Below are 21381 nucleotides of genomic sequence, written 5' to 3'. Positions count from 1 at the left end.
GTCCTGGTTCAACACTAATACCTAATGACATTGCTACAACGCCTGTTCTTCTCTGGTGTGTCAAGTGCATGTCTTTAGCCCTTACCAGGAGAGTCAGAGACAGCAACCATGGAATGGAAACAGGAAGGCAAGGCTGCAACAGTTTCTACATACAATATCATTACACCTAAGAATTTCATCACTTACTTCACTCCATATCGATCCCGAAACATGATATGGTTTCTAAAAGTGCGATTTACATCGAGGTCTATTTGTTTAATATCAGCTGAAACACTTTGTGCTTGTAATTTCATTTTCTGTAAAATAAATCAAATTCTCTGTATAGTACATATTTAATTGTCTGAAAGTGTCACAAGTTATTAAAAATATCTACAATTTTGGCCCAACAGTTTCATGTTAGAGTTTGTACGCATGCAAGCTCCCTCACCCTCTTGATTAAATCTCATCAACATATCCATCTAGTGTTTAATCTCTCATTCGCGTATCTAGGTTCCTCTTAAATGCATCTGTGCTATTTGCCTCAACTACTCCTTATGGTTATTTAGCTCCACATTTATACCTCCTTTTCTTAAGAAGTTGGTCCTACCAGGTTTACTAGTGAATATTTTATAGTTATGACTATATATCAATTATCAAAGTAATGGAAGGTGTCATCTATAATACTTAAAAAAAAACACTCACTCAGCAAAGAGTTCAGCAAAGGTAAGTGTGGGTTCTGCAAGGACCATTCAGATCTCAGATCTCACTCCACATTTTGGCACGGAGGCACAATGGGCAGCAGGGTGGCACAGTGGTTAGCACTGCTGCCTCACCGCGCCAGAGACCCGGGTTCAATTCCCGCCTCAGGCGACTGTGTGGAGTGTTTGCACATTCTCCGTGTCTGCGTGGGTTTCCTCTGTGTGCTCCGGTTTCCTCCCACAGTCCAAAAATGAGCAGGTTAGGTGAATTGGCCATGCTAAATTGCCCATTAGGTGAAGGGGTAAATGTAGGGGAATGGGTCTGGGTGGGTTGCGCTTCGGCGGGTCGGTGTGGACTTGTTGGGCCGAAGGGCCCGTTTCCACACTTTAAGTAATCTAATCTAATTTCATTCAAATATGGTCAAAACAGCTTAACTCTATAGATAAGATGAAAGTGATTGCTTTGATTCCAAGGCATCAAGGAGTTTAAATAAAACTGAAATTCGTGAAAAATCAAGGGAAAATTTCTCCACAGAGACAGATGATTGTATTTCTTAAAAGTCGGTCATCTTAATCCTAGGACATCGTTGCAGGAGTTCCTCACAGTAATTCCTTTGCTCAACAATCTTCAGCTGCTTCATCAATGAACCGCTGGGTGTCTTCATGCAGGAATCAAAAACGTTAGCAAACAATTAGGAAGGCAAGTAGAATGTTGGCTTTTTCTCAAGTGGATTGTATTATATAAATAGGTGAGTCTTGTCAGAACTCTAGAGAACATTGGTGAAAGCACACCATATACAGTTTCAGTCTCCATTTTTAAGGAGGAATATAATTGTCTTGGAGGAAATTCAGAGAAGATTCACTGGGATGAAGGGATTGTTTTGTGAAGAAAGACTGACCAAGTTGGGCCTATACTCATTGGAACATATATAGTTTGAGGAAGTTTGCCACAGTAAATGCTGAGAGAATATTACTTCTTGTCAGGGTACCTAGAAGCAGGGGCAATTTCTGAATAAATTGTTTCCTGTTTAAAATGGAGATGAAAATAAACGGATGTTTCCTGCTGTGGCACAAGTCCTCTTGCGTAATTAAGTGGTACCCCACCATGCATTAAATCTGAGTCTATGGGTCCTTCACAGTGCACATTACGTTATTGAAACTATAAAAGGTATGAAAGGCCTTTGGATATTTCAGTAATTGAGTTATATGTTCTTCCATAATACATTATTTTGGATATAATCCTAACTGTGTAGTCCTGGTCCTGTCAGCAAAGCCTGGTATTCAAAAACGACTGAAAGCAATAAAAAGCTAGAAACACCTTGCTGTTTTTTAGTCAACTACTTAATACAAAAATCATTTCTTAAATAATTTACCTCATATTTTCCTTCATTCTCAGATTTCAATTTTTCTAAATTTAATAGCAGTGACCAAATCTGACCCCGCAGCTGTAGGGGAATTCCTTTGTAAATTCTTCGTATCATCTGAAATAAAAACACATGCCAGTGTTCTCTTGTTAATCATGTATGTCAATTCTGCACTTATAAAACACAAGATATTATGTAGTAGCCAATTATACATATGTTTCTATTTGGAAATTTATCTGTCAATGAATGATATATTTTACTGTTATTTTTCTAAAAAGTCATTGTAAATCACTCTTATTCAACAAAACAATTCATCTTAATCATACACAATGTAAAATTTATTCTTTTAGTACCAAAAGATACAACTGATCTTAGAAGAAAATGTACACTTTAATGGATATATAGTCAAGGTTTTTAATTTGGGTCTTGAGAAGAATCACTGGACTCAAAACACTAACTCTGTTTCTCCTTCCACAGACGTTGCCAGACCTGTTGAGTTTCTCCAGAACTTAGTTTTTATTACTCCTCATAACTGAGCCAGAGGGTGAGCTCTGATGGAATGTTCCACGGTCACACCACAGAATTGAATCCGATCTTGACTCTACTAGTAAGCCTAAATTCTCAGAGTTCTGCAGCCCTGACAACTTTTAGCAAAAGATGCTGCCACTTGTACCTTGAACCCTATTCACTAAGCCAAGTTCATTGTCCAGAGCTACAAAACCCACTGGTGCCAAATCACATTAGCCCCTCACACTGTGGTGCTGATTTTCAAGTTCAGCTATGTGAATTTAGCCATCTTAAATGACTTACAATTCAGTGGTGAGCTGCCGGAGGGTTCAGAGCATTAATAAATAGATTACTTTTTTTGGAAGTGATGACAATGAATTGGGATGGCAGGAGAAGAGGAGACAGATAAATAGCAATATTCACTGCCCATGCAAGAAATGCCAAACAATTCTGCCAAAGCATATCCTGGTCAACGTTGTAGATTAGTAATTGGTTGTAAATCTTCAAATCCCCAAATAAACAAGCCAGCAAAAAATGATTGACTTCTTTTTCAAAGCAGTTAACTTACATCATAAAAAAATGTAACGTAATGAAGTAAAAGCTTCTACATAAATCTTAAATTTCTTTCAGCTGGCAAGCAGGAGGCATGAGATGACATTCAATGTTTTAACTAGGAAGCACAATTCTTGTTAAAATCTCAGTTCACTTACCTTCCAAACATATCAAGGTACTTTAATGAACTCAAAACTGTAGATGTAAAATGACCTAAGTGAATCTCTAAGGCCGATTGAAAATTTGTTTTACAACAAATGAGGCTTGAACCTTATCCATTTAATTGAGAGATGAATTTTCCACTGTTAAATCTATACTAGATCACGCAAAGTCTCAAAAATAAATTCATAATCCACACAGTTGCAAAATAATTGTTCAGGAATAATTGCTCCTGTGTGCTTTTTGCATTCAAGAGATATCAGGAGAAAGGATTGCTGCTTCAGTCACAAATATCTGTTGTTTCCTTATAGCAACAGACATATCAACAGTCATTAAAGCTAAATCTACTATGATGTCCCCTGGAAGTCATATTGTAAAGGTAAAATAGGGAAGCACAAATCCCCTCAAGAGCAGTATTTCATTCATAGTTGGCATTCACTGTCCTAAACAAACATAAATGACCATAATCAGCACTAATACAATCAACTTCAACTCTAATTTATCAACTAGCTAAACAAAAATTAATAATCTAATTTTTCTGCCATAACTCAAATGTTAAGTAGTAGAAAATTTGACTGATATCCAGTGCATTTCTGGTATTGCCTGTTTTTATTCCATTATTCAGTTTATGTTTTTACCTCCTAAAATTATTTGAGCCTTTCATAAATTGAACCCCTTGAATGAATGCAATTACATTATTATATGTTCCTATGCACAAAAGATATTGTTTTTTCCAGACAGTTGTCACTGGAAGTGAGTTTTACGCGCGCTTTAATAATACTATAAACAGGTTATAGCATTCATTTATTTCTTGTTGCTATTCAGAAACATGGAAAGAAGCCAACAAGTGAATGATTTGCGATCTTTGTTTTTATTATTTATATGATTCAGACTCACAGAAAGAGAGATTGTCTGGAAAATTAGGTCAAATATAGACACTTGGATATAAATACCCAACTGAAGTTCTTTCAAATCAAAACATTTCCAAGGATAACAGCCTCTTTTTTTGCAAGGTTTCTTTAGGAGGAATTATATTTCCCAAGTTTATCCATGAAAAGCATTTCTTTATTCTTTTAAGCTTTCAATTATGCAACAGTTGTATCGAACCATTGAAATCATGTTAAAGACTATGTTTATTACATTTACAGAGCATAACCATTTCAAATAAAGTTGTTTAGATCCTTTACCTAAGAGTAGCACACTCACTACCCAGAATAGAACTGGATCACATTCCGGAGGATCCTAGGTTTGATCCCCTGTCAGTAGTAATATGGCCATCAGGGATCTACACTTTATATGCATGCAAATACAATGAGCTAAGAGTTTTGCACAAAGATAGTAAAATCACACACAGTATTTTCAGTAATGGTAATTTGTAATTATTTGTAATACTATCACAATGAAATGACTAATCAAGACAGATTCAATGAGATTAATATTTTCTGGTTAAAAGGGTTAGCATAAGAACTATTAAAGACATGTTTTAATTACTATCCACCAGTATAAGATTCTATGCAAAACACCTCCCTCAGATCCTGAACTTAGGGAGATAAAAATGTTTATTTTGAAGATGTTATGAGACAGAGTGCTTGTCCACAATCTGGAAGCCCCACAAGATGAAAATGGTAGTTGGAAAGCTTCTGACATACTTTCAAAGTTTCACGACTAACATAGCAATAACACAAGTAACATATTAGTAAGTAAATTAGATGACGAGTAGAAAGATTGTGATGTTAAACAACTTTTAATGCTGATTTAGTGAGCAAACTGCTACTTTGGACTGTTCAGATCTAGTAAACACCCTTTCTTAAACACTCCAAGCCGAGTGTATTTATTTCCATGAGATGAATGCTCCCCTAGTGTAATCTAAAGGGTTTCCAGATGAGGTGCTTTTGACTCAATTTTGCCAGTGCACAGTCAGTGGAAGGATTGTGTTCAATGTTATTAAAGAACATTGTGAACACTTTGAAATTTCAATGGACTGGTGCTGGATCTTGACAAACAAACAGAGGAAAGTTAGTTCGCCTACTAGGAGAATGTCTTTTTCAGAAATGAAGGCTACAGTTCCTATCATGCTTGAATGTGGAATAATTTGGAAACAAAGCTGAGGGGGGAAGCAGTATCGAGAGTGAGAGGTAACATCTCTTATTAGGAGAACCCAGAGCTGGATGTGGGAGAAGTGTTCCCTTGGCGGTAGTGTCTTCTAATAAGAGCTGAGGTGTGACCATTTCAACAAGGTGAGCAGAGGTGTCTCACTCCATATAACCTGATTTTCGTTCTCAAAAGGAAGGGGATGGCATTGTCAATAACTGTCAAGGTTACCTTCACACTAAATTTCTATGATTGCAAATTCTTCCAGTTGGAGCAACTATATTAACAACATCTTGTAGTTTATTGCCTTCAATGCATGAGGTGAGAGGGTCTCTACACTAATGCAAGAAAGGGGGCATTACTATCTTCTAATTGACTAGAGAAGAATAGGCATATGAAGGTATGAAATGGAATGATGTTTTATGCAATGAGTATGGAATATGAAAGTTGGCATGTTTTGCTACAGTTGATGAGCCTTGATCTTAATGAATAGCAGAACAGGAAACAAATTGTTTAATATCCTCCACTTGCACCTAATTCGTATGTTCTCTATTGTTGCTCCACAATTTCTCACTTTTCAATATATCTGTACCATCTTGCTGAACAAAATTCTAAAATAAAAGTAATTAACAAACAACAACAACAACTTTATCCAATAACAATTCCAATAATGCATTCAAATCTATCCATGCTGGTGCATTCCCTTAATGCCTGTCTATTCAAAGTTTTTTCTGATCCTAGTGCTGATATGCAGTACAATTTAGGTAGCTGCAGCATGGATGGCTGAAGGCATGGATGATGGTGGTAACAAATGACGTTGTAGGCTGACCACGAACAGCTCTGGGTGAAGGTGTGGCTTCAGCTAGCACCCTTTACATAGGCAACAATAATTTAAACAGTTTACAGAGAGGTAACAACAAGGACTTAATGGTGAGGCAGCCATAAGACCATGACCACCGTCTTGGGAAAGATAAGAGGGTTATGTTCCACGAAGCCACTAATGCTTATCTGGACTTTACCTCATCAATCTTATTGTTCTTTTGGAGAACAGATCGTAAACTGTAGCGAGAACCTGCATTTCCGTTAGAGCACTAGTATCCACCAACAATCCTTTAACTGCAAGACATATCCATGAATGGTTTCTGCTTCCAAAAGCTGCTGCTGTGCATGGACCTCGACGGTCTGTGCATTTGAAAGGAAGATTGCAGGTTTTGTTGGTATCTACATGACCTCTGCCTCCGGGTCCAGGCAGCACTCAAACAGTGTCAGCTTCCAGTGCTGCAATGAAGACCAAGATACTGACCACTGAATACTGCATCACAGGTGTGTCTACAAGTCATTTCATGAAGTTGGTCACCACTTCTAATTGCAAAGGATGGGCTCCAAATGCTGCATGAAATTCATGTCAAATTACAGCCACACCCCCTCATACTATTTGATGTGCCAAAAGGCTTTGTGGCAAGCTTGCTGTAGTTCTGGCATCTTATTATGCGTGCAAATCAATGTTGTCCTACATGACACCTCTTTAATGTCCTCCTACGAGGTCTCTGCAGTAGTCTGAGTGCCAATGGCTTGGCAAACATTCATTGCCCACTGCTAATAACTCTCGAGAAGGTGGTGGTAAGCTACCTTTTTGAACTACTGAAGTCCTTGAGGTGTAGGGACAGACACAATACTGATAGAGAGTTCCAAAATGTTGGCCCAGTGAGGAACAGTGATATACCCCAAGTCAGGACAAGGTGAGAGTTGGCGGGGAAAGTTGCAGATGGCAGTGCTCCTATGCATTTGTTGATCTTGTCCTTCTTGGTGGTAGAAGTCCTAGGTAAGACTTGGTGAGTTCCTCTAGCTCAGCTGTGGCATGGTGGCACAGTGGTTAGCACTGCTGCCTCACAGTGCCAGAGACTCGGGTTCACTTCCTGCCTCAGGTGACGGACTATGTGGAGTTTGCACATTCTCCCCGTGTCTGCGTGGGTTTCCTCCGGGTGCTCCGGTTTCCTCCCACAGTCCAAAAATGTGCAGATTAGGTGAACTGCTATGCTAAATTGCCCGTAGTGTAGGGGAATGGGTCTGGGTTGGTGCGCTTCAGCAGATCAGTGTGAACTTGTTGGGCCAAAGGGCCTGTTTCCACATTAAGTAATCTAAAAAAAAACTTGAAGATGCTGCACATTGCTAACATTGTATGCTGATGGCACAGACAGTGAATTTTGAAAGTAGTTGATGAGTTGCCAATTAGCAGGCAACTTTGCGCTAGGTGTAGTTCAGCTTATCAAATATTGTTAGGGCTGCACCTAACCAGGCAAGTGGGTGGTATTCCAGCAGACTCTCGAGTTGTACCTTATTATGGTGACTGACACTCAGGAGGTAGAAGGAGAGGTACTTGCCACAGAATTCACAGACCTCTGACCTGCTCTTGTTACAACAGTGTTTGTATAGCTGTCCAGTTTAGCTATGATCAATGATAACCTTCAGGATGTTGATAATGGGGGAACTAATAGATGCAATGTCACTGAACATTACAAGATGGTTAAGTTATCTCTTGCTTTCATATTGTCATTGTCTAGATGTGTGAGCGGCAAATGCTATGTGATACTTACCAGCTAAACCTGGATGTTGTCTAGGTTTTGCTGCATATTGGAAAGATCTATTCAGTGTCTCAGGAGTGGCAAGTGGTGTTGAATATTGTGCAGTAATCAATGAATATCCTTACTTTTGGCCATATGAAAAAGAGAAGGTCATGAATGATGCAGTTGAAGGTGATTGGGCCTCAGACACAACCCTAAGAAAGTCCTGCCGTGACGCCCTGGAGCTGAGATGGTTGACCATCAACAACTGTAATCTTCTTGTCCCATGTATGACTCCAACCAGTGGAAAGACCTCCAGAGGGGGCAGGATTGGAAAGAGGAAAATGAAGTGGGATGGAAAGTAAGTGTCCATTATCACACATTTGCAGTTTGTACTCACGGTGTGAAGAGTGTGAGATAGAATTTCAGAAGGGCAGGTGATGCCAGATTCAATGACCTCAGTAACAGAAGACCCAACAATGTGGAACACTGTTCAGAGGATTCAGTTGATCTAAGTATGTATGTTCTTAACAAATCTCTGCTGCTCTCTGCAGTCATAGTCCACTTTGACCTTCACAATCAGGAAGAATACTAGTAGTTAGCAAAGTGTTTGAGTGATAGTTCAAGGTATGGAAATTGCAAAAGATGGGCAGCATTGCTATGTATGTGAGGATGAAGTAGAATACCTGAATATTAGTCGTCAGTCTTGGCAACTGACGAGTTAGTGATGGTGTCTGTTGCATTGATTGGTAGGGGTGTAGGTGAGAAATGTCATGTTAAGATGACACTGACTTTAATTATTGATATCAAGTTATTGTAATTTTTATGGTACAGCTGCCAGATCCTTAGGGGCATTCTCCAGGGATTGGTTGCCTTGGTTGACTGTACCCTTTCTTTTCTCAAAGCATGTCTCAATGGACCTTTTGGGCTTCTTCAGTAATCAGGCATCAATTACCCTTTACAACTTCATCACTAATGACACCAGGATTGCATCAGAAAACGTATGATCTCCTCTATTGCCCGTGCTTTTCCTCCAGCAGACAATCTGCAGCAAGTTCTCCAGCATAAGTGCAGATTCCCTTTAAGATGATGGACTTTCCTTAAGAGGCACATGGAAGCCATGCACTGTGCTAAGCCTCCTGTTGAACAGTCAGTCAGCTGCACTTTCTTCCCAGTGTTGCATGCTAAAACTAATTAGATTATGGCACAGGGCAAAGTTGCCTAATTCTCACTACGACTATGTGCAGGATAATTGCTTATTCCAAACCCGTTTTAACAATTGGCTTTGTCCAATGTTATGTTTTAACTACAACTAAAGCCAGATAAATATAACCTCTAAAGAACAATCACCAAAGCCTAAAATCAGTTTAGAATCTGGTTTATAAAAACAAATGTAACAGCCTTAACAGTGGGAAACTAAAGATTGTGTTACTTTAAATGAATGAAATACTTTCAGCTGGTATCCATTAAGATTTCAAATACTTCACTTCCAGCAATCCCATTAACAGACTACAAAGATTTTATGAAATTAATTCATAACTTGTTCCACTTAGTCCATGGCAAAGAATTAGTGCCATATCAACACACCAGATGGCCTCCTTCTTTAGAGACCGCAATTTCCCTTCCCACGTGGTTAAAGATGCCCTCCAACGCATCTCGTCCACATCCCGCACCTCCGCCCTCGGACCACACCCCTCCAACCGTAACAAGGACAGAACGCCCCTGGTGCTCACCTTCCACCCTACCAACCTTCGCATAAACCAAATCATCCGCCGACATTTCCGCCACCTCCAAAAAGACCCCACCATCAGGGATATATTTCTCTCCCCACCCCTTTTCGCCTTCCGCAAAGACCGTTCCCTCCGTGACTACCTGGTCAGGTCCACGCCCCCCCCTACGACCCACCCTCCCATCCTGGCACTTTCCCCTGCCACCGCAGGAACTGTAAAACCTGTGCCCATACCTCCTCCCTCACCTCTATCCAAGGCCCTAAAGGAGCCTTCCACATCCAAAGTTTTACCTGCACATCCACTAATATCATTTATTGCATCCGTTGCTCCCTATGCGGTCTCCTCTACATTGGGGAGACTGGGCACCTCCTAGCAGAGCGCTTTAGGGAACATCTCCGAGATACCCGCACCAATCAACCACACCGCCCCGTGGCCCAACATTTCAACTCCCCCTCCCACTCTGCCGAGGACATGGAGGTCCTGATCCTCCTTCACCACCGCTCCCTCACCACCAGACGCCAGGAGGAAGAACGCCTCATCTTCTGCCTCGGAACACTTCAACCCTAGGGCATCAATGTGGACTTCAACAGCTTCCTCATTTCCCCTTCCCCCACCTCATCCTAGTTTCAAACTTCCAGCTCAGCACTGTCCCCATGACTTGTCTGGACTTGTCCGACCTGCCTATCGTCTTTTCCACCTATCCACTCCACCCTCTCCTCCCTATCAACTTCATCTCCTCCCCCATTCACCCATTGTACTCTATGCTACTCTCTCCCCACCCCACCCTCCTCTAGCTTATCTCTCCATGCTTCCAGCTCACTGCCTTTATTCCTGATGAAGGGCTTTTGCCCGAAACGTCGATTTCGCTGCTCGTTGGATGCTGCCTGAACTGCTGTGCTCTTCCAGCACCACTGATCCAGAATCTGGTTTCCAGCATCTGCAGTCATTGTTTTTACCATATCACAGTGTACTAGTCAATTTAGCATACAAGATGACCCCATTTATTTACCAGCAAAATGTACACTTACACATTTACTCCATGTAAACATTGACCTCTAATTTTTCAGCCATTTGGTTCATGTTTTGTGATCTATTTGAATTAGGAGTTGGCCTCAAGTGTTTTCAGCTCAAGATAAATGTCTGTGATTAGACTTGCCTTATCAGTTGGCACACATGATCATGCAAGCGATAAGGCTGTGTTGTGAAGAAGATATAGGATAATTTATGACATGGCCACACAGGTAGACATGCACACGTGACTGATAAGCAGAGATTATTCCTCTTGAATCAACTGACAGTTCACATTTTATACCATATTTAAGTTGACCCTGTTTATGGAAGGATTTTTCAAAGGTTAACTTATACTTTATGATCTACAGCAGTCACACTAAGATTGCTTCTACAGGATTCTAGCAACCAATGGATGTTTTAATAGTCTGATAGTTAATTTTGGATTTAAAAAGCATAGAATGAAATCAATGGTCATACATTAGAGAATTAGCTGTGCTTAAATTAGTCTTTGTATCAATGTGATACATAAGTCAGTGTTATAATCTTCAAATCGAAGCTATTTTCACACCACAACCCAACATTCAATGCCATGGGTCTATTTTCAGATCAAATTCATTCCATTTCTTTCACCTGATCGCTCTGTCTTTAAGACTGTTGATTTTGTATCCTAGCCCACTGAAGTGTTGTGGAACACAAGAGAGTTGACAATGTGATGAGTGCTTCCAGAAGAGTTTATGGCAATTTCCTGCCACTGTGGTATATGGCCAGTGCCAGAACCTTTACTGGAACCACTTAAGGCCTAATTAAAGGTCATTTTCCACCACAAAGAACATTTGCAAAGGCTTGCCACTACCCAAGGCAAATGACATGTAGACCTTTGAGGCCTCCCAATAGATATTTTGGGGATGTAAGGGGGCCCTCCTTAATAGTGTTCCATGGCTCCACGACGACACTGCTGCATTCAGATACTACTGATGTGCCAAAGCACCCCACTTCCTCTCCTAAACCTCAATTTCTGAGGCCTGCCCATCTCCTCACAACCTGCTCTTCATGGATGCTGCTCCATGGTGTTGCAGTCTCAGTTTTGGAATTGCTGAGCTAAAAGTCTACTGATGGGACAGTGGACTTCCAGATCATTGGAAAAAAAATCAGCTCAGATTCTTTAACATTCTTCTTACCTTCATTGTTTGCATTTTTAATCTCTCCCAGGTGGAACATTCACAAATTGTAAGCATTTTTGCCATTCATATATACATAGCACATAATTGTATCATGGATATATATATATAAAAGGGAAATCACGCTCGACTTTCAAGGATGTACCTGGTACATTTGATAAGGGGGAGCTGTGGATGTGGGTTACGTAGACTTCTTTTTAAAAATAAGGAATATCCATCTTTTCTCCCCACTGTAATTGTGTGTAACTAACCACCCACTTTCATGTACTGTCAAATATCATCCAAAAAAAAATAGAATTGCAGGGTGATGACCTTCAACTTCTAACAATTTAGTCAAACATAATATTCAAAACAGAAAATCAAATGACAATACCTATTTCAACATGGAGCCAAACTTCTTTTTTACCAAATGCATAAAAGAAGAACACATTTTTAATCTTGGGTATATATAGTAAACCAAAGAAATTTCTTCTGAGTCACTTTCAAATATATATATTGAGTAGATTCTTATTATGGTCTAAGCAACATTGTCTGTGGTAAGATATGTAGCAGAAGCAGACAAGTGGTATGATGAGGCCAATCTTGACATCAAAATCACATTGCCCTATCTATGCACTTTTTACAAATGGCATGGCAATAATCTCAACAGGGAGCAGTGAGTTTTCAATTGACAGAGATTAACACTTATAAGTTCCTTGTTATAGAGAAACATAAAACATAGTTGAAGTCCAAGCACTGATCCCTGAAGTATCCTTCTATTCACTGCCTGCCTCTCGGAAAAAGAAGAATTCCTACTCATTGTTTCCTGTCTGCCAACCAGTTTTCTATCCAGGTCAGTACACTACACTAATCCCATGCATTTTAATTCTACATACTTAATCCATTATGTGGGACTTTATCGAAAGTCCATGTACACCATATACATTGGCTCCCCCTTATCAAATGTACCAGTTACTATTTGGAAGTCCAGGAGATTTGTCAAGCATGATTTCCCTTTTGTATATCCATGCTATCCGATCCTCTCACTGTTTTCCAAGTTATCTACTATTAAATTTTTTATAATGGACTCTAACAGTTCCCTACTACTGATGTCTATCAGTCCTTGTTTCTCTCCACCTCCTTTTTGAAACAGTTGTGTTCGATTAGCTATTCTCAATTCTATAGGTTTCAAGATCTATAGAGTCTTGAGAGAAGGCCACCAAAGAATCCACTACTTCTAGGGCCAATCAAGAACCTTGGTCTGTAGATTATCAGGCCCTAGGGATTTATTGACCTTTAATCCCATTGATTTCCCCAACAATATTTCTCTACTAATACTGATTTCCTTCAGTTCCTCCCTCATACTAGACTCTGATCCCCAACATTTTTGGCATGATATTTTTGTCCTCCTTTGTGAAGACAAAACCAAGCATATATTTATTTAGTCTGCTATTTCTTCGATCCCCATTATAACATACTGTAAGCGACCTATCTTTGCCTTCTCAAGTCTAATTTTCTTCACATACCTTTCAGTTTGTATGCTCCCAACTCACCTCATTAATATTCAGAATACAGTTTTACCAAACAAACTAGCCGTCAGGAAAACACAACATGGAAACCATGGAAGTATTTGGCAGTTACATCTCTCCACCTCAACGGAATGATTTCCAGCTTGCCCAAGGCCAAACTGCAGAGCAGGACATGATCAAGGAGCAACAGTTGCATGCACATGTCTCTCATGGACACTTGCAGCTGAATTTCACAATGCTGTCATCTAGAACATAGAAGGATACAGCGCAGTACAGGCCCTTCGGCCCTCGATGTTGCGCCGACCGAATCCTACCTAACCTATACTAGCCCAATAACTTCCAAATGCCTATCCAATGCCCGCTTAAATGACCATAAAGAAGGAGAGTTCACCACTGATACGGGCAGGGCATTCCATGAACTCACAACCCGCTGTGTGAAGAATCTACCCCTAACATCTGTCCTATACCTACCACCCCTTAATTTGAAGCTATGTCCCCTAGTAACACCTGACTCCATTAGCGGTAAAAGGTTCTTAGTATCTACCCTATCTAAACCCCTAATCATCTTATACACTTCTATCAGATCTCCCCTAAACCTTCTCTTCTCCAATGAGAACAGCCCCAAGTGCCTCAGCCTTTCCTCATAAGATTTTCCTACCATACCAGGCAACATCCTGGTAAACCTCCTCTGCACTCGTTCTAAAGCTTCCACATCCTTCCTATAGTATGGCGACCAAAACTGCACACAATACTCCAGATGAGGCCGCACCAGAGTCTTATACAACTGCAACATGACCTCAGGACTCCGGAACTCAATTCCTCTGCCAATAAAGCCCAGTACACCATATGCCTTCCTCACAGCACTATTTACCTGGGTGGCAACTTTCAGAGATCTGTGTACATGGACACCAACATCCCTCTGCTCATCCACACTACCAAGTAGCCTACCATTAGCCCAGTAATCCATCATCTTGTTATTCCTACCAAAGTGAACGACTTTGCACTTAGCTACATTGAATTCCATTTGCCACATTTCCACCCAGCTCTGCAACTTATCTATATCCCACTGTAACCTACCACTTCCTTCCTCACTATCCACAACTCCACCGACTTTTGTGTCATCCGCAAACTTGCTTACCCAGCTTTCAAGTCCTTCCTCTAGATCATTTATAAAGATAACAAAAAGCAATGGTCCCAAAACAGATCCTTCTGGTACACCGCTAGTAACTGCGCTCCAAGATGAACATAATCCATCAACTACTACCCTCTGTCTCCTTCCAGCCAGCCAGTTCCTAATCCAAACCTCTAATGTATCCTCAATGCCATACCTCCGTAGTTTTAGCATTAGCCTACCATGGGGAACCTTATCGAACGCCTTACTAAAATCCATATACACAACATCTACTGCTTTACCCTCGTCCACTTCCTTAGTCACCTTCTCAAAGAACTCAATAAGGTTTGTGAGGCACGACCTGCCCTTCACAAAACCATGCTGGCTATCCCTGATCACGTTATTCCTACCCAGATGTTCATAAATCTAATCCCTTACCATTCTCTCTAAGACTTTGCCCACCACTGAAGTCAGACTCACTGTCCTATAGTTACTAGGGCTATCCCTACTCCCTTTCTTGAACAATGGGACCACATTCGCTATCCTCCAGTCCTCTGGTACTATTCCCGTTGACAATGACGACATAAAAATCCAGGCCAATGGCTCTGCTATCTCCTCCCTAGCTTCCCATAGGATCCTGGGGTAAATGCCATCAGGCCCAGGAGACTTATCTATATTCATCCTTTCCAATATTCCCAAAACCTCTTCCCTGCATATTTCCAGGGCATCCATTCTAATCACTTGTGATTCCATATTCACATCAGCAACAGTGTCCTGTTCCTGAGTGAATACTGATGAAAAGTACTGATTTAATGTCTCTCCAATCTCCTCCGCCTCCACACACAACTTCCCACTACTATCCTTGACTGGACCGATACCTACCCTAGTCATCCTTTTATTCTTGACATACCTATAGAAAGCCTTTGGGTTTTCCCTAATCCTACCAGCTAAAGACTTTTCATGTCCCCTTCTCGCTTCTCTTAGCTCCCTCTTTAGCTCCTTCCTGGCTACCTTATAACTCTCAATCACCCCTACTGAACCTTCACGCCTCATCTTTACATATGCCGCCTTCTTCCCTTTCACAAGGGACTCCAATTCCTTACTAAACCACGGCTGCCTCACAAGGCCCTTTACACCATGCCTGACTGGTACATACCTATCGAGGACACGCAGTAGCTGCTCCTTGAACAATCCCCACATCTCATTAGTGTTCTTCTCTTGAAGCCTGTTTTTCCAATCCACACATCCTAAGTCATGCCTCACTGCATCATAATTTCCCTGCCCCCAGCTATAACTCTTGCCCTGCGGCGCACGATTATCCCTCTCCATCACTAAAGTAAAAGTCACCGAGTTGTGGTCATGTCCCCGAAGCGCTCACCTACCTCCAAGTCTAACACCTGGCCTGGTTCATTACCTAGAACCAAATCCAATATAACCTCCCCTCTTGTTGGCCTGTCGACATATTGTGTCAGGAAACCCTCCTGCACACATTGGACAAACACCGACCCATCTAATGAACTCGAGCTATAGCTTTCCCAGTCAATATCTGGGAAGTTAAAGTCCCCCATAACAACCACCCTGCTACCTTCACTCTTTTCCTGAATCATCCTCGCAATATTATCCTCTACTTCTCTAGGACTATTAGGAGGCCTGTAGAAAACACCTAACAGGGTGACCTCACCTTTCCTATTTCTAACCTCAGCCCAAACTACCTCAGATGGCAAGTCCTCTTCCATCGTCCATTCCACTGCTGTGATACTATCTTTGACAAGTAATGCCACGCCTCCCCCTTTTTTACCCCCATGTCTGATCCTACTAAAACATTTGAACCCTGGAACGTGCAACAGCCATTCTTGTCCCTGTTCTACCCACGTCTCTGTAATGGCCACAACATCGAAGTCCCAGGTACCAACCCACGCTGCAAGTTCAAATCTCTCCAATTGTTTGGCAATGCACACACAAAAATGTCTAGCAAGGCACACTAGCAATCAGCAGTGTATAACTGCATCAGATACAGTTACTGCACAGGGCTAAGCACCCTGTCCACATGGTTGTCTGCAAGGGCTGCTCCCTTGTGCTCTCAGCATGCATTCATCTGGTGCCTAGCTGCATGCATGCTGCACACATGCCTTGCATTGTCCTACTATGTCTTGCAGTGGCACAGTCACACAACCAGTCAGGTGGTCATGCGGTTTATCAATCCTTAGTCAAGGTGTATGCATCATGTATTACATCAGTGTCAGTCTATACTGTGGTGCAAATGCTGCTGCCACAACAGTCTCTGCAGCAAGCAGTGGAACATGTCTGAAAATGTTAGGTGACGATCACAGAGAAGTCCATGAAGTCAAGGGGACCTAGCATAGTTAATCAAGGGCAGCCCCCCCATACAAATGCTAGCCTTCAGACATGTTCAAAGGTCTTGTTAGAATGGCTTTGCACACGGGGTCTTTGTCTCCACATAGATCAGATGTCTGCTGCAGCAGGGATATGTGTGGCCACTATTCAGGTGTCTGGGCCAGGACTGGCAGATCAGGTCAATCAAGGGGGTGGGCCAAGATTATCTCAATTCTTAGAAATTAAAGAATAACGGATAGGTAGGCAAATATCGCTGCATGTATATAGCTTTGGTAATAATCTGGAGGAGTGTGAAGGCTGTGAGGTTCACAGAATGTGCACCTGGGAAGGGGAATGTGATGTTGACGGTCTCAGCAGTAGCATATTAACACTGAGGAAGACAGCAGCAAAAGTCTGCCTGCAGTTGTTTCATTGATGAAGCACCAAAAAGCATAATATTCAGAAATAGACACGAACATACTCACAATGAGTGAGGTAAGTGAGCTGATGTGAGAGGATAGGGGCTGTAAAATGCAAGCAGTAAGTATTCACATGTTGGCAAAACTGACAAGCAGGATATCCAGTCCCTGTCCGTTTACCCTTTCTGAATGTTGTCCCTCCCTAGCACTGTCATTGCTGAGGAACTGCCTGATATTCACTCTCCTGTGCACACAGCACGCTGAACGGTGAGCAATGTTGAAAGCAGAGGAGGGCTTAAGTTGTCAGAGAGAGCTAATGCCATGTATGTGCTTTGCTACTACTGCTCCCACACGATGTAACTGGCACTCGTTGTAGACTCCTAACTACTGTGCTTCAATATTGTCAAGGGAGTGATGTTGCAGGATGCAAAAAATCAATTCTAGGCTCTAGACAAAGACACAGACTACATGAATGGTGGAAAACAAATTCTTATTAACAAACTATTAACATTTCTTTCATATGTGGCCTAAACATGCCCTCAGAACAATTTACATCTCCTCTGCATCCCACTGCTCAGACTGAGCTTCCCTATTCCCAGATGGGGTGAAGCGAGACTGTCCTGCAGTAGAGTCAGTTAGCCCAGTTGTTTTGTCAGCTGACACCATGAGTGTTTGAGTCTGGATGGACAGACATGCTGAGGGTCTTCTTGATAGATGTGATGTCATGTCACTTGTATCAGTTTGAACTTTCAAGGTCAGAGAGTGGCAGGCATCATGGAAGTGAAGGGCTTCCTAAATGGAAACTACTGAGGATCACATGTGTGAAGGTTGTTCACTCTACCTCCACCAATTGTATATTCCTTTGATGTTCCAGCCTATAAATCCAGTGTTGGTGTACTCTCCCTCACCGCACCTGATGAAGGACTGTCGCTCCAAGAGCTTGTGATTTCACATGAACTATAACCTGGTGTCATGTGATTTTTTTTGTCTTTATCCACACCAGTCCAACACTGGCACCTCCACATCATCATTCCTCTGACTCGGTACCTCCTGGCAACGTTTTAATCTCCTTACAAGGTTGGAGTATCAGGACTGGGGTTAAAGATTCCTTTCCCACTCTTGCCCTGCCTTCAGGCTTGAGGACAAATGGGGTGATAAGATGCAGGCGTCCATGACTCTCCAGCATCCCATGTCTCTCAAGGTTAGCCACCAACCTGTCTATGGAGGCAGATTAATGGTCACTGGACTGGTTGTATAGTTGCAGCTTTTCAGCAATGAGGATCATGACACTGCTGCTCCTTCCTTTGCATTTCAATGGAGTCCTCGACTGCTGAGACCACAGGGTCTTCTCCTGCTCAGGGGCTGAGCAGGTGCCTGGTCTCTGGCAATTCTCCAAGTGCCAGTGCTTGGGGCATTTCTCCCTCACTCATTTATGAAATAGTTTTAACAGGTGCTCAGCAGCCTGTGATCCTCGTTCATATCATTTGCAAAGCCCAGTGACATACTGGTATCAGAGCTGGTGGAGATCCAGGAGGGAGCCTTGTCAAGCTTCCTCTGAACCCTGGACACTGTCCTCCACAGAGGTAAAGAACGTGTCCTCTCGTGGAGATGGGCAGCTCTCTACCAATGTAGCTGGAATTCTGGTTGCACATATAAGGCAAAGAGGAAAGATGTGTCTTGGCCACTGATTACAAGTGGCACTCGACGCATGACACTGAGTGCCTAATAAATGTCAGTATTTTGATGCAACAAGTGATACTTACTCAATTGTCAGGACATAGATTTCTCTGCGTCCCTGTGGGGAAGGGTCTCAGCTCCCTCTTATGAGGGCAAGGTTTTTAACTTTATACTGGGTGAAGACATGAACATTGGTACTTTTGGCATTGCTCTGCTGCTATGGATTATCTTCTACTGCAGTGATATAAAGTGGGTGAACGAATAAGATAGAAGTGGATGACACAGCTATTAGTGTTGATTCGTGTTGGGGAACTGTTTAGATGTTTCAAGGGAGGGATGACACAGTGCTATGGAAATGCAGGGTTAGTGGAGCAGAAAGATGGGGGACAGCAAAAAGAGCAAATGACAGGTGTTGCAATGCAACAGAGGGATGTTAAGGTATAAGCCTTGGAAGGAGGTGGGTGGAATGGCAGAGATGGAGTATGAGGTAGCACAGAGCAGAGTATGGAACTTACCCTGACAGAACAGAGGTGGTATTTCATCTTGTGCATTGTAGCCTCGTCCTCGCCAATTTCAGCACTGAGGGTGGTGATCTCCAACCATGACATGGTGTTGCAGCCTATTCTTCTAGTCCTTTGGGAAGAGGACAGCCCTCTTCTGCACCATCCCATAAACCAGAGTCTCCAAGTATTTACAGAGAATTGTGGCGCCAACTTCACTTTATCAGCCATTTCTCCACCTCCCAGCAACTGATACCAGCGCTCTGTCAGGTGTGCAACAGCTTTGACAAATGTTATGGATGGGAGGGATACTTGTCTCAGGGTGGATATCTAGTCAGTCGCAAGTTGTTCTGGGAATGGCACGTTGTATGAATGGGTCGATACTCATCATTGGAGTGCCAAAGACAATTAATGTGGCGAGTTGGCAAGATATGATGAGATAACTTGTTCAGCCTTATGCAAGAATCACCCCATCAAACTTGATGAGATTTGAGCTTAGACAAAAAAAATTGTAAGATGCAGCCAACATTTTTTTTTAATTTGGTAAAATGGCCTTACGGTCTGTAATTAAGCTGACTTGGTGTGCAGTTTTATATCACTTTCAAACTGCAATTTGCACCCAGCTATCAAAATGGTGTTGACTCTAATACAGCTCAATAAAAATCAGAATTTGTACTTTGGTATCCACTGATGTCCTATTTCCACTTAAAGGAAGTAAAAAGTTTTAGGGCTCACAGGCTGTCTCGTTCATTATTGCACATATTTGTATGTGAAGAATTAACATGTTGAGAGATGCAATCATGGAAGCAGACTCATTAGCAACATTTAAAGTTTACTCTTGATATACACATTAATCCAAGAGCACAGAGGGATAGATACTGCATATGGGCGATAAGTAAAGGGTATAAATAAGGATTAGGAATCGACAGAGACTTGGTGGACTAACAAGCCTGTTCCATTGCATTGTATTGTATATTCCATTCCATGTTGCATTGTATTGTATACATATATTGTTCATCTATTTGTTAATCATACTATACTACAACTAAAGAAGGCAATAAAAACTCTGGTGGAGAATAATTCAGGAAAAATTAATTCAGGAATGATTTTAGCAAATTCCCCTTCAAATCCTGAAAGCAATAAAGTTTCAGTCATTGTAATAGGTCTGCATAATCTAATTGTGCTATCTAACAACTTATCCCTATAAGTAATGTTGCCAACTGCACACATCCTGAAAGATTGCATTACTTCCTTCAGCTGTATGGAATGCGAGAATCCAGGCAAAAGTCACTGGACAAAGCCACTTGGAAAATACAAATGGGAATTGATTCCACTTGTCAACAAACTGCAGGATACGTTCAGCTCGATCAGGCATAACAGCAATCTTGGCTTGTGGAAGATGACATTGAGCACTGACAAGAGGTTTAGGCTAATGAACTTTGTAACAGTGGCTTCCACTTGCATAGGTCAGGAACAGTTTAGGGTGTGGGTTTGCTCGCTGAGCTGTAGGTTTGCTATCCAGACGTTTCATTACCTGGCTAGATAACATCATCAGTGGCGACCTCCAAGTGAAGCGAAGCTGTTGTCTCCTGCTTTCTATTTATATGTTTGTCCTGGATGGGGTTCCTGGGATTTGTGATGATTTCATTTCCTGTTCATTTTCTGAGGGGTTGATAGATGGTATCTAGATCTATGTGTTTGTTTATGGAGTTGTGGTTGGAGTGTCAGGCCTCTAGGAATTCTCTGGCATGTCTTTGCTTAGCCTGTCCCAGGATAGATGTGTCGTCCCAGTTGAAATGGTTTTTTTTTCATCTGTGTGTAGGGCTACGAGGGAGACAGAGTTGTGGCTAGCCGGTGTTCATGTATCCTGGTGGCTAACTTTCTTCCTGTTTGTCCTACGTAGTGTTTCTGGCAGTCCTTGCATGGAATTTTGTAAACGACACTGGTTTTGTCCATGGGATGTCCTGGGTCTTAAGTTTGTTTGTTTTTGTTTGAGAGTATT

At 41.7% G+C, this 21381-nt stretch overlaps 1 protein-coding gene across 2 annotated transcripts in view; it reads right to left on the bottom strand.

Moving 5' to 3' along the window:
- LOC132824197 (uncharacterized) overlaps nt 1–21381 on the bottom strand; it is a 250957-nt gene that overhangs the window by 111778 nt on the left and 117798 nt on the right. For both annotated transcript variants that reach the window (XM_060838491.1, XM_060838492.1), the window contains exons 7-8: nt 2051–2158; nt 187–296 (exon numbers count right to left, since the gene is read on the bottom strand). In XM_060838491.1, coding sequence (XP_060694474.1) covers nt 187–296; nt 2051–2158 — 218 coding nt within the window. The remainder of the gene's footprint in view (nt 1–186; nt 297–2050; nt 2159–21381) is intronic.

The sequence above is a fragment of the Hemiscyllium ocellatum genome, chromosome 18 (genome assembly GCF_020745735.1).
Source record: "Hemiscyllium ocellatum isolate sHemOce1 chromosome 18, sHemOce1.pat.X.cur, whole genome shotgun sequence".
NCBI lineage: Eukaryota > Metazoa > Chordata > Chondrichthyes > Orectolobiformes > Hemiscylliidae > Hemiscyllium > Hemiscyllium ocellatum.
This window is presented reverse-complemented; position numbering and strand designations above follow the sequence as displayed.